The following is a 14547-nucleotide window of genomic DNA, read 5'->3' as shown; positions in this document are numbered from 1 at the left end:
CTTGAATGAGGTAAAATAAGGTAAAATGGCTTTCAGATATTTAATTTCAGATATATAAATCAGTTTTAGCAAAGAGCTATTCATGACTCATTGCTGTAAAGTCTTGTTTATTATATATCCAAAAAATACTTTTTTATGAGCTAAAAAAATATTTGTGTTTGCATTTTGCAGGGCAGAGCAGTCGTACCAGAAGGTCATGTCTCTGTGGCATCAGCTGCATATCAACATGAAGAGTGTCGTTTCCTGGCAATATGTGCTGAAAGACATCAGAACCGTCTCTGGATGGAGCCTGGATACGGTGAGGCTGACCGTCTGTTTGTCTCCAGTCATCTTTTGTCCTGTCGTCCTGTTTGTGGCTCTCTGATTTTCTCCTTCTCTCTTGTACTTACCGTCTTCCCTCTTCTTTCAGGTTCGGAGTCAGGTGCCTGCAGAGCGGCAGCAGGTACTGGATCACCTGGAGTCCCAGTTGGCAGACTTCCTGTCTGACAGTAAAGAGAGCACTCTGTTCACACCGGTTGAAAGAAGAGAGCTGGAGAAGGAGGTCCATCAGGCCCAGCAGCACTGCCAGGACCTGCTGCTCAACATGGAAACCAGTGAGTGAACTCAGTCCTGAACTTCACAACTTAACCCTCTACACATAATGTATAGATACCTGCTTCCATTGATGTAGGTGGAGCTACACTTTACATCCACTAGAGGGACACAAAGTCTTGGTAGAGGAGGTTGTGATGGTAAATAATAAGTGTAGTCTGCGGTGCTCTGTTAGGATATGAAATGCTTTTCAACATGTTGACAGTTAATTTCATTTTTTTCAATAAATTGTATTTTTCATCGTTGTGTCCATAACAATTTGTCTTCCTTGATTTATGGCTACATAAATTTAATTTATGGATATTTATGGTGACAGTTTGCTGCTCTGTTTTGTCCTTTTCAACCATATTTGTAAGCTCTCTGAAAAGCATGAATCTGGAATGAATCAAGAGTTATGCTGTAGGGAGCTTCATCCACACCCATATAGATCTTTAACGTTGAGCCTAGTCAGCTTTCAGCTCCTGGTTTCTTCTCAAATGAAAATGTCTTGGATCTGCTTTGTTATTTGAATATTCATTTTATAGAGTTTTCATTATTTTAAGAACTGGGCTATTTGTATCTACCTGGTAGTTTTTTTCTGCTGTTTTTCTCCCGAACGGTAGAAAGATATTTGACTTTGGCATATAAATGAATTGTTTGAATGCTAGTTCCATTTCTGTTATGTATGATTGAGCGTCCCTTCTGAAAACAGAACGCCGGTCAAATTGACTTTCTTCACAGCAGTGAAACAACCACAGTCAATCCAGAACAAAAATCCTGCTCATATCTGTAGCATGACCAAACAACAGAGACATCAGAATAAAACTCCGAAAGGTTTTACTTTGTATGAAACCAATGTGAAAATATCATTAATACATCTTCATCTCATCATCTCTGAACATAAATGTTTGTTGTTGTTTTTAATTGAACCCCAACAAAATGCTTACAGTGCAACATTTGATGCCCCAAATCTCTTCCTCTTTCTCTTGCCTGTTTCCCACAGTGGAGAAGGATGAGTCGGTTTCACGTTCCTACCTGTCCGAGCTGCAGAACATCAGCCTTCGTCTGAACGAGGCTGAGCAGAGACTGATAAAGGCGATCGAGGCTACGCGCTCCAGCCGGCTGTCAGATGATGGCACTGACAACGCTGTCAATATCGCAGAGCAGCAGGTCAGTCAGTTTTTGATATTTCCCATTGCAATAGCAGTAGCACCTCTTTTTATGTAATACCTTTTAATCTTTATTTAAATGAACTTTATATTACTGTTGTGATTTAAAAGATGAACAAATCCAAATCTTCTGTCGTCTCTAACTTTTATTTGTCTAGAAGCTGCGGTCAGAGCTGGACGCCTTGCGTTCTAGCCTGGGGGATGTGTCTCACCGCTGCGTTAGTTTCTTTGAGGAGAAGCCGAACTCCTCAAATGTTCCCGTTATCCGGTCTGAGCTCAATCAAGCTCTTGAGAAGATAGACAAGCTGCACAACCTCTCATCTGTCTATCTAGAAAAGTGAGTGAGCACGTTCTCCTCTTAGCATCAAAAAGCATTCTGTTGATTAACTCTTAAGACTGAGAATGAGTTCTTTAATTTTTTCTCTGTTTTATCTAATCAGATTAAAAACAATAGACATCCTGATGCGTAGCCTGGATGAAGCGGAGAGCCAGGTGAGGACGAACGAGAGCAGACTAAGTGAGGGGGACATCGTTCCCGCTGACACCGCGGCCCTTCAGAACCTCAGAGATCAGCTGGGGGTAGGTCGCACATCGTTTCGCACAAGGTTTCTCAGACAGCAAAAGAGAACTATTTGACTAGCTTTTGTTCTGCCTTCTTTGGTTCCCATGTTCTTCCTCAGAGTTGGCAGGCTGAGCTTCCTGAGCTAGAGGGCGTCTTTCCCACTCTTCAGTCGGAGGTAAGGCGAGCCAACGAAGCAGCATCTCGGCTCAGCAGGCTCCACCCGGGCCACAGCCCCGAGATGGAGCACTACCAAGAGAGAGCCCGTCAACTGGCAGAGAGGTGGAGTGGTGTCAAAAGACAGATGGAGACACGGTGAGCATGAGATGATGAAGATATGGGGGGGGGGGGGTTAATAGTTATATTCAGGAGGTTCTGGCAAGGAGGCATGAATCAACGGAAGACGTATTTACACGTACCGCATGCTAAATATTGGATAAATGTGCAATAAATATTTCTCTATTACTTTGTCTTAATGTCTTTTCCTGTTTTATTGCAGACAAACGGACCTCGACGCTCTGGGCTCGTCCCTGCAGCACTATAGAGACGGCCATTCGGCTCTGATCCGGTGGATTGAAGAAACCACAGAGAGACAAGAAAACGCTCAACCTGGGCAGACAGACAGCAAAGCCCTGTCTGAACAGCTGGCTCAGCAGACGGTGAGGAGCATTAATGTAAAGCACGTTAGTCTGTGGATTGATTGTCACCCAGAAAAGCAATAAAATTCTGTGGGCGGATTGGAATGAATGCTGGAATCCATTTGTGGCAGAACTATTGTTTTGAATTAAATCTTGCATTAGCTAAAACCCAAAAGGAAAGCTACAAATTATATCTGGCGGCCTTAAATGAGTGTTATGTATTCATTGTTGGCTGATTCCTTCCTTCAGGCATTAGTAGCTGAGATTGAACAGAATCAGACCAAACTAGATGATTGCCAGAGTTTTGCCAGAAGCTACTGCACCTCTGTGAAGGTAAGATACCATCTGTTTGTTTTCTGTTTGCTTATACTAAAGATGTAAACGCGCTGCTGTTTGTTCCGTAGGATTATGAACTGCAGCTCATGACCTACAGAGCCTTCGTAGAGTCTACACACAAGTCGCCCACCAAGAGGAGGAGGATGCACTCTTCCTCTGACACCATCACTCAGGAGGTGAAGTTATCTGAATTTCTGTTATGTTATCCAACTTGTGTTGAAATAAATATTATTAAATATGAAGATTTATCTCAGTACTGTTAATAAAATGTAAACGTTATTTACTGTTCTTGTAATAATTTGTGGGTGTACCTCTGCAGTTCATGGACTTGCGCACACGCTACACGGCTTTGGTCACCTTGACAACCCAGCATGTAAAGTACATCAGTGATGCACTGAGAAGACTAGAAGAAGAAGAGGTGGACTTTTGTTTCACTCCATATTCGTATTAGTATTTTTTTATTGCGATTTATTTCCCCAGGGCCTTGTAAAACATTTTCTTCTTCAATCTGTTTAGAAAGAGGTGGAGGAAGAGAAGCAGACCAGGGTGGGCCAAGTCTCAGACCTGCTGGGCTGGGTCAAAGGCCTCCAGGGAAGGTCTGGGGGGCCCATCACGGAGTCGTCATTGGTTGCTCAACAGGTGCAACATGAATCTTATTTCTGTTTTATGGAGACCAGCTTTTGAGTATCCAAGTATTCAAATGATATGTATTTACAAATCTTTATGTAAATACATAGTTTCTGATTACTGAAATGTCGTTTTTGTGTGTTTGTAAATAGTAGTGGATCATGTGTCCCATACTAAGCTCATCATGCATGAATGTTTGCTTTCTAAAGGCCATCGCTGAACAGCTAGCAGCCAAGAAGGATGACGTGGCTGAAGCCCTAAGAAGCGCAGAAGTCTTCCTGCTGTCAAAACAGGCCAGCAAGTAAGTTGAGTTTCAGTGCATGGACTCGAGCATCGAACCCACTGATCTTACCTCCTCTCTTGTGTCCTCTCCAGACTTTCTCCTGAGGAACGTGCTCAGGTTGAGGCTCAGCTTGATGAACTGAGGGCCTCTTACAACCAGCTGTGTGATTCTTCCACCCAGCAGATGCAGCAGCTGGAGCAGCAACTGGCTAAAGAGGAGGAAAGAAAGGTAGACCCGTTGGTGGGGTTTGTTGAGATGCAATGGTGGCGCTGCAGCTTTAAGACAAGAAAAAATATTTTTGTGTTTTTCAAGTTTGGCAAAATGTAATTTTAAAGGCATTTGGTTAAAATGTTGCTTTCAGTCTGATTGTGCTTCGCTAAGCGCGAGTTCATTTGTTGGCACAGTAAGAGTGAATGTGCTGTTCAGCATGTTGTGTGTTCACAGAGTGTACCTTTTTGACAAACATCACCACTACTTGACATGGTTTGACAAACATCACAGGCCCTTTTCAGACATGCATTCTAAAAAAGTATATTTCTAAGAAATCCTTCTTCATCGTTCAGTGAGAAGATACCAATGGAGTCATTAAAGACTTTTAGAGAAAGTAACCCTTGGAGTCAAAATTTGGCCACAGAAGAGAGAAGAAGAAATCGCTGAATGATGCTGTCTGAATTGGGCCTCAGCATGGAGTTTTTCACTCTCACATTGATCTCCTAAAAGCCTGCAGTCATGATATTAACATCCACATCCTCATTGTCATCATCATCATCATCAGTACATATATCTGCTATATTGGCCTTAGTGGTGCCACGCTGGAACAGTCATGCTGCCAGTTGAGTAGGAGACCTAGAGCTTTGGTTTTCATAGACCCCTTGTTGGATGCAATAAGCTGCATGTCATCCCAGCAGCTACAACATAATATCATGACACGTTTCTTTCTGTGGTGTCAGTCAGTCACATTACATTTCAGTATTTCTGTTTACCCCATGTCTGCTTTGTAGTCACCAAATGGGAATCGCACATGCACATATTCATATGCAGTTCAGCACATTGATAGAAAGAATTTATGGAAGATTCATTCTTTCGATAGCTCTGTAAATGTGATTGTCACATTACAGGACAGGTATGCTTAATGAAGTAAATATTTGTTTAAAAACAATAAATTGGTTTTGGTTCAGCTGCACCAGAGACCAGCTATGCAAAGAAAAAGAAAAATCCTCTCCACCATTTGAGCATGTTGTGTCCAGTTCACAGGAGTGAGTGTGAATGAGAATATTTCTGCTTGTTTAATGCATACTGTAACTGTGTGAAATTTAAACCAGAGTTTTGCTTGAAAACCACTAACAGCTTCCGAGGAGAATGGCGGACGCCAGAGCTCAGAGCCGCACGTCAGGGTGAGAAAGGGAAACCAAAGTTAGACGTTCATAAACACAATCTGCACCGCTTCAGTGTGTTAGTGAGTTTGATCACTTTATTATCGTTCACCTGATTCAGCTGAGAATCAGTCTCACGATGCAACTGAACACACAAAAAGCTATTACAACTTAACGTGATGTTAGCAGGTTGAATTAGCGTCAGTGCTAGGAGTAAGAATGAAGAGTGGCATGCTCAGTGCTAACAAGCGGCTTCTCACCTGTTGCGCCTCACTCTGCTGAGCCCCAGGCTGGCCCATTAGGGTTTGCCATTGGACAAGCTCATACGGTAAGTAGTGCTAGCTTTCTCTTACCAGAGGTTTTTCTCATTTAGACATGTGGTTATGTATCCTTGCTCAACTTGATCTGCAGCTTTTCTGCTTTTTTTTGTAACTACTTGCTTGATGCATGCTTCATTTTTGATTTAGAGTAATTGTGAAAACAATCAAAGCTTTTTTTTATGAACGAGCAAAATTATAAATAATCTAATACATAAGTGAGTAACAGGCACCCTAAAGGCAATTATATCTTCTTAAATCTGTTGTGTTTTTTGTGGGGAGTGGTTGTGGGTTTTCTTTTTCTGATTATTCCCATGATGTAATATGAAGGTATATATATACCGTATTTTTTGGATTATACGTCGCTCCGGATTGTAGGTCGCACCAGCCAAAAAATGCATAATTAAGAAGAAAAAAACATATATAGGTCGCACTGGAGGATAAGTCGCATTTTTGGGGAAAATTTATTTGATAAAATCCAACACCAAACAACATATAGCACAAAGAACATGCTAACACGTTTACCAAAATATCAGGTTTTATTCCGAATCACGAAATCCAAGGAAATCTTCATCCTCGGTGTCACTTTTGAACAACTCCCCCAACTCGGCAGGTAGACAAGACGCCGCTTCCTCTTCTACGTCGCTTACATCAGACTCGTCGTCAGTTGCAGTTCCAATTATTCCAGCCTTTCTGAATCCCGACAGGATGGTTGCGGTTGTCACTGAAGCCCATGCTTTGTCGATCCATTCAATGACTTCCAGGAAAGTTGCATGGCGCATTCTCCCGGTTGCCGTGAAGCTGTGCTCTCCATCCGTCATCCACTGCTCCCACAGGTTACGCAAAACTGACTTAAAGCTCCTATTCACGGAGATATCAAGTGGCTGGAGTATTTTGGTTAAGCCTCCAGAGATGATGGCAGGTATGGAGTTGAAAAATTTTAATTTATTTTTTAACTGTGGTGTGATGTGCGCTCTCATGCTATCCATCACAAGCAGAGCTTTGCGTGCTCTAAAGAAGCCATCCGGTCGCTTATTGTAGCATTTTGTTAGCCACAAGTTCATCATTTCTCCATCAATCCACCCTTTCTCGTTCACGGCGATTTCAACTGAGGAGCATTGGATTTTTGGCATGGTTTTTCGTTTGAAAATGACCATCGGTGGCAGTTTTGATCCGTCTCCACAACATGCCAGCACCACTGTGAAGTGTGATCTCTCATGACCAGTTGTAACGATATTCACACTTTTTTGCCCTTTCTCTGCAACACTTCGGCCCATGGGGATGTCAAAAGTGAGGGGGACCTCGTCCATGTTAATAATATGATCCGGTGTCACGTTGTGATCACTTACATGCTTTTCAATGAACGCGCGGAAACTGTCAACCTTGGCTTGGAAGTCCGCTGGCAGTTTTTGGGACAGTGTCGTCCTTGCTCTGATAGAGAGGCGTTTGCGCTGCATGAAGCGGTAACACCAAGAAGGTCCTCCCGCAAAGCCGTTTATATTCACCTCCCTGGCAACCACTTGGGCGCGGAGACGCAACTGCACCGTTGACAAACCTCTCCCAGAAGCACGTTGTTCAAGCACCCATGCGTGAACTCGTTCCTCCAACTGCGGCCACCTAGCTTGTCGCCCGCGATTAGCTTTCTTTGTTTTCTTCATTTCAGTAAGCGTAACCTCCGCTTTTCGCCAGTCCCTTACAAGTTTTTCGCTCACTCCAAACTTTCTTTCTGCTGCTCGATTGCCGTTTTCGGCTCCATATTTCACTATCTGAAGCTTGTAAGCCGCGGAATATGACTTTCTTTTCGGCGACATTTTCAATCAGCCCTTCTAATTGGTGTTTTTAGATAACAGGTGTGACAGATAACTCTGAACCTCCAGAAACCGCGACAGATTCTGACGGGTCACAGAGTTCCCTGTAACACCTGTTATAGAAATGTGTAGGCTACTGTCTCTGCGCTCACAGATTTTGTAAAAAAAGCATATATAAGTCGCTCCGATTTATAAGTCGCACCCCCGACCAAACTATGAAAAAAACCGCGATTTATAATCCGGAAAATACGGTATATACTATTATACGATAGGAATATGGTTACATAACACATACGGTACATACTCTTATCTGAAGTGATACCAGTACATGTCTTTAATTTATCATTCTGTATTTTCATAGAACCAAACTGCCATTGCTGGAGTAATTGACCTGGGAACAGTGGAAACCTTTCCAGTGTTCCAAGCAGCCCAGCGTGGTCTCATTGACCAGGACACCTGTCATGCACTGTTGGAGGCCCAAATCATTATGGGTGGCCTTTTCCAACCTGATTCCTCGCTCAATCTTTCACTGGAACATGGTCTATCTCTCGGTCTAATTGACCCGCATATGAGATGGTCTCTTTCTGAGCTAGAGAGTGCCCTGCTAGTGGTGGAAAATTCCAGGATGCCAGATGACCAACAGAATTATATTCTGCCAGTGGCTACAGCCATGGAGTTTGGGCTCATCCAAGAAGAGGTGGGACTTCGTATTTTAGAACTTCAGATGAGCACAGGGGGCTTGAGGAACTCAGTGGGAAAAATAATGAGTTTGGACCAAGCACAATATCAGAATCTTTTGACTCCTAGAACCATCAGCAAACTCCAGTCAAGACTACGATGTAAAGAGCTGATCGACCCAAACACAGCCGAGAAATTAAACCTATGTGAGTTACAGCAGCGCTGTGTCTTTGACAATGACTCAAGCCGCCTCCTCCTTCCCGTCAAGCAGCAACCAGGAGGGACTGTCTGCCTTCGTTCTGGAAGAAAAGTTGGAATATTCCGTGCCATCCAGGAAGGCCTTATTGATCGAAAAGTTACTGTGAGGCTTCTTGAGGCTCAGCTATTCGCTGGTGGTATTGCTGACCCAAGGTCTGGACGCAGACTAACGATTGATGATGCTCTTCGTCATGGGCTTATGGACCAGGATCTCGCTTGTTCTATGTTAACACGGCAGCTGCAAAGTGGAGGAATCCTAGACCCGTTCAGTGGCGAGCGTCTAGATTTGGAAGAGAGTATTCAAAGGAATCTTCTCTCTGCTCGTTTGGCTGTCTTGGTCCTTGAATCTCTTTGGGCATTCATGGGAATCCTCTGGCCTGAAACTGGGGAACTGCAGCCCATTGTTGAGGCTCTCCAACAAGGAATGATCTCAGGAGAGCTATCAAGGAACATCTTAAGACACCGGCATACCATTGGGGCTTTGTACAATCCAGAAACCCTCCAGGTTCTACCCTTGAATGAGGCTGCTGATGAAGTGATTGATCAGAGTGTAATCACTTTTCTCAAAGACTTTGACATTCCAGATGTTCTGTCCAGCATGAAACAGTCAGGCACCCCATTTCTAAACCGCTCGAGCCGGACTTCCACCAGTTCGTCCTCACCTCTATCGTCTCCTCTGCCTTCAGCATCTCCTGAATGCCTTGTATGGGATGCTACACCGTCACATGAATTGGATCCTAAAGAAAAAGCAAGACACAAGCTACTGTTTTACCTCATGACTCACAGCTATGTGGATGCTCATTCTGGAAAACGATTGGTGCTGCTAGACCACGAGTTAGTGCAGCTAGTCAAAGCTACCAAACGAATTGCTGGGGACACTCTGTATGGAAGTCAACATGACCTAAAAGGGTCTTTGATAGCTCAGAAGAGCATGAATGACAAACAAACAAAGGTTGAGGAAGAAAGATCAGATGGCGTCACTATAAGTAAAGAAATTGAAATTAATATCTCAGACAATGTAAAAGAAAGATCAGATGGAGATCATTACAACAGATTTCTCAATAAGCCATCTGAATGCAAACCAAGGGACAGTTGTGATACAACAACTAGAAGTACAACCTCAACAGTAGAGGGAAAAATAGACAGGGCACCACTAAGTTCAGAGGGAGATTTTAAACTGTTGAAAGAACCCCCTCCTCAGGATGCAAAGACGAGTGCCGTTAATTGGGCCAAGTCTGATGATATGAAAGACATGAAGAATTCCCAGCCTGAAAAGATCAAACCGAATATGACTATGAGAGAAACTGGCACAAAACAAAATAAACCTCAAACTGGTCTCCCTCAATCTGCATTCGAAAAGACAATGGTGGATGCTGAAATGGCAAAGTTAGTCCTAGAGCTCAAACAAGGTGGACTGATGACAGAAGACGGGGAAAAGCTACTCCCAGAGGAAGCAGTAGTCCAGGGAGTTCTCCCTGGCTGCACTGCGGTTAAACTAATGGCTCAGGCAAGTCTGTTTGGTGGGTTCGTAGAGGCTAGCGGTGGTAAGTCACTTAGCATGGAGCATGTTATGCAAGGTGGTTTACTAGATGAAGATCTAATGTGGAAAATCCTGAAAGCAGATAAAACCCTTGCAGGAGTTGTGGATGCAGAGAAACAGCAAATCTATGGGGTAAGGGAGGCTGCGGTGGCAGGGTTGATAGACCACAACACTGCTGCCCGACTTTTAGAAGCACAGGTAGTGTCTGGGGGGATTTTTGACGTACATGGGGATAAGAAGGTCTCTGTCACTCTCGCAGCAAATCTGGGACTGATTGAGGAGGATCAAAGGGAAGGATTGGTGGCACTTGAAAAGGCTTTCAAAGGAAAAGCTACAGATTCAGCAACAGCCCTCACTAAAGCCATGTTGGAACTACAGATGGAAGGTGTTATTGACCCACAGTCCAAGCGCCCTGTTCCACTGGAGCAAGCAATTCAGAAAGGGTTAATTAGGCCTGATGAGGCTTATCAGGTGTTGGCAAGGCAGGTGGCAGAGGGCGGTATAATACATCATGATTCATCGATAAGGCTGTCAGTTTCTGACGCAGTTAACAGAGGACTGGTTGATCGATCAGCTGCTCCCGGGCTGGAGCAACTAGAGTTGGTTTACCAAGGAAAAGTCGGCCCTTTATCTCACCCAGAAGCTGTCTCACTGCAGGCATCAACGGGAGCTATTTTAGATCCCGTCTCTGGGCGTAAACTGACAATTACTGAGGCAGTTTCAAAGGGTCTTTCGGATGAGAATGTTGCCGATCAAGCCATTATTTCCTGTGCTTTAAGAGAAGGAGTCCTTGACCCCCAGACTGCACGCATTGTACCTTATTCAGAACTTGTAAATAAGGGTAAGATCGATATAGAAACAGGCAAACGCTTCTTGGAGGTGAAACCATTCAGGGGTGTTCAGAATGAGCAAACAGGAGATTACTTAACTCTTCCTGAGGCAATTGCATTAAAGCAAATCGACCCAATTCCAGCACTGAGGCTGTTTCAATGCCAGGTGGACAGTGGAGGGATCATTGATATCAGTACTGGAGAAAGGCTTCCTCTATCTGAAGTCTGTAGAAGAGGTTTAGTTGGCGACGACATGGTGAAGGTCATGGCCGCCAACAAATTTCTGAAAGGAGATTTGGTTGATCCTCCCACCAGAAAGCAGGTCTCCAATCTTGAGGAAGCCATTGCTAAAGGGCAGAGCTCATCCAAGGTAGTGTCAGGGGTACAAAAGAAACTGGCTTCTGTGGAGGAGGAGGATGATGAAGGTAGCTCTACACGGGTTGCCTCGTTAAATGGTACACGCAGCCCTGCTTTACTGTTATCAGTGTCAAGCCAGGATAGTCCCACAAACTGCTCAGATCTGCATATGGGGGTTTGTTTAAGATCTCCAGTTTCAAAGAGAGGTTTAGCAATTACACAGGACACTGAACATGCGTTTACATCTGCAGAATCAGGCAAGTCACTCCTTCATGACATTTCTTTAGGAGAGGACAAAGTAGAACGTTCAGTATCAGTTGAAGGAAAGACTGCAGCTGAGACAGACAAATCCATAGACCTCTTGTGTGAATTTGCTACACATGTTGAGAAACGAATTCAGCAAGCAATTGAAGGAATAGTGCCACAGTCAAACGTCAGTAAATCAGAGCCTCTTATGCAGAAACTGGAGATTGGTCTGAGTGAGACAATTAATAAAGAAAAGGCCGATGTTTATGAAGATATTTCTGAAGAGTCCGTTCCGACACCTGTTCATGATAGTAACAGTGATACACTGGAGGAAAAAGGCGATGCCATTTTGAAGTCAGATGGGCAAAATGTTAAGGTCGCGAAAATGACATTCCTAGCAGGTGATAAGAGCACATCAGTGGTTCATCGTGTTTCCGAAAATAGAGACCTCATGATGGATGATGACGGAGAAAACCAAGGCGATGTTGAAATGTCAAGATTTGCTGAAGAGAATTATAGAAAGGCTAATGTGCTCGTGCAGAGATATGTTATAAATGATGGGGATAAAAGGTACGAGAAAGATAAATCTTCCGAGGTCGACGCCAAATCGAGCCGTCAAATTGAGCAGTCGGACCAGCTATTCGCCTCAACATCCAATGTGACTCAAACCAAAACCAAGAAAAAGAGGAAGAACAGAAAGACTGGAAAGGATAAAGAAGCAGAGAGTGAAGCCTGTCCTCCAGAAGTAAAACATCCAAATCAAAATGACAATACTGATAAATTAGAGGTTCGTGGTCAAGCAGCCTCCATAGGGCCTCCCATTGGTCAAAGTGAGTCAGCGATTGACAGAGAAATTGAGGTTGAGAATAATTTGGTAACACAGGGACAAAAGGAAGTTCCGGTCACCCTGACATTAGCCGATGGCATCATCAAACCAGACATTATGCTATACAAACGTGCAGAAAAGCTTGATTTGATGCAGGACAGTAACATTGAAAAATCAAAAGATGTTCTTGAAGATAAAGCTTCTGTCACTCGGCAGCAGAAGAGCAGTCATGACCTAAAAGGCGAGGAGCATAAATTGCCACAGAAATCTGTTTTACCAGATGATGAGAAAGCAGCCTTGATTTTGAAAGCTAAAGAGAGAATTTTTAAAAAGGTTTTCGAAAAAGAAGTGAGTGAGAAGCAGACTGCAGTGGAGCTACAGGCATTGCGCAGTGAGGCTGGGAAGAAGAGTCCAGGCATGTTTGTGTATGATGTGCATTCTCAAGCCCTGCTCACTGAACTGGATGGATTGGAGACAGGCAATGTCAACGATGACGGTGTGAAGAAGCCCAGCGGTTCGCCAGAAGAGAGAGAGACGGAGTTGAGCGTGAAAGAAGACCAAATGAAATTGGCAGTGGTCAAAGAAGGCCTAGAAGGTCCATCAGTGGAGAAACGTTCTGTCAAGGAGGACATGGACGCCCAACTGTGGGAGGTTTGTGAGCATGAGCACCAAAAGAACATGGGTTCCGAAAAGAAAGACGTTCAAGAGGAGATTGAAACACCTCCATCAGTTCAACCGAAAGAAACCCCACAAAATAAACGAAATAAGAAAACCAAGAGGGCCAAGAGTCTAAAAGTGGCAGAAGCTCATGATGAGAAGTTGTGTACTCCTAAAAAAATGAAAGCTGAGATGACTACAACACCCTCAATGGCAAAGGAAGTTGAGACTTGTGCAGTTAAAGGAGCTGAGAGCAGCCAACAAAGTTCACCACATCGGTCAGAAGAACGCAGTTCTCACATCGAAAGACACCTAAAACTGGCAACAGAGGTTTCTTCCACTGGGGAAGAACAATCCGAAGTATCCCATCTAGATCCCGGAAATGCTGGCAAACACATTGGCTGTTCTCATAGAATTGTCACAAACAAACCAGTTATTAATCCAACAGGTCAATACATGGCCACTGGCCCAGGAGCAGATAAAATATCAAGGCGGGGCAAGACAAAGAAAGAGCTCCAACTGCCTGAGATTAGTGGAACCAGTCTCCAAGAACCAACATCTTCAGAATCAGGAGACGCTTCAACTGATACTGAATCACTTGGAGTCCCTGAGTCGGAGAGTTGTGAGGAAAGAGAGGATGGTGTGAGAGAGGGCCAAGAAGTGGCATCAAACCAAGAGGGGACGGCATCCAGGAGTAGCACGGTAAGAGGGAATAGATCTTTTATAAAGTATTATTTGATAAAATATTTGTGTAGATTTCTTTAGACAAAATATGCGAACATCTTTAGAATAATGTATGATAATTAGTGTCACTGTATTATTATTTTTTTTTCATAGACACCGTTGGTGGGTCAGGAATGCTTGGACCATGATCAGAGCATTGCTTGCTTGGTCTCCATGATAAGACGAATTGAAGTTGGACTGAAGCAGCAGCAGCAGCAGCAGTCTGTTGGCCGAAGCCTCGTCGCTTTAGAAGACGCCATCAAACAAACCGAGGTGAACAATGTGCAGTTAACAGGGATTTGTCGTCATATTATTGTCACACCATCACATAAAAGAGCTGAATTTAAGTTTAGTCTCTCACCAAGTGGCGTCAAGAAAACTTGTTTCCTGTTCCGTCTCTCAGACTCTGGATGTTGAATTACGTGACTTGGAGCCTTCTGTGAAGAAAGAAATGGAGGCTGCTCAGCTTTTTAAAACCCAAACTAAAGATGTTCCTGAAAAACTCCTATTGGCCCTGGGAAAGGGTAGCAGGAGCTTGGCTCGAGGGTACGAGGCAGCCAGAGAGCTTTCTGATGGCATTCTGCAAAGTCTACGAGATGGTAGAGATTCGTGCAAGGTAAAGGGAGTCCATATTAAGCGAGGTAGAAGCGTGTGTTTTTCTGTGTCTGTCTTTGAGGTGCAGAGAACTCTTATTTCTTCAGATGAACTCATTTTAGATTATGATGGGATGCATTTATTCCCTCTGATATGTC

At 43.8% G+C, this 14547-nt stretch overlaps 1 protein-coding gene across 1 annotated transcript in view; it reads left to right on the top strand.

The window, feature by feature from the left end:
• The window catches only part of macf1a (microtubule actin crosslinking factor 1a), a 98716-nt gene that overhangs the window by 15183 nt on the left and 68986 nt on the right, over positions 1-14547 (top strand). Inside the window, 16 exon segments of the mRNA XM_068746947.1 lie at positions 172-593; positions 1574-1740; positions 1898-2076; positions 2180-2318; positions 2420-2613; positions 2798-2957; positions 3186-3269; positions 3341-3448; positions 3592-3690; positions 3789-3911; positions 4109-4200; positions 4275-4410; positions 8042-13018; positions 13082-13774; positions 13910-14068; positions 14199-14411. Coding sequence (XP_068603048.1) covers positions 172-593; positions 1574-1740; positions 1898-2076; positions 2180-2318; positions 2420-2613; positions 2798-2957; positions 3186-3269; positions 3341-3448; positions 3592-3690; positions 3789-3911; positions 4109-4200; positions 4275-4410; positions 8042-13018; positions 13082-13774; positions 13910-14068; positions 14199-14411 — 7945 coding nt within the window.

This window comes from Brachionichthys hirsutus, chromosome 13 (genome assembly GCF_040956055.1).
Source record: "Brachionichthys hirsutus isolate HB-005 chromosome 13, CSIRO-AGI_Bhir_v1, whole genome shotgun sequence".
Lineage (NCBI taxonomy): Eukaryota > Metazoa > Chordata > Actinopteri > Lophiiformes > Brachionichthyidae > Brachionichthys > Brachionichthys hirsutus.
This window is presented reverse-complemented; position numbering and strand designations above follow the sequence as displayed.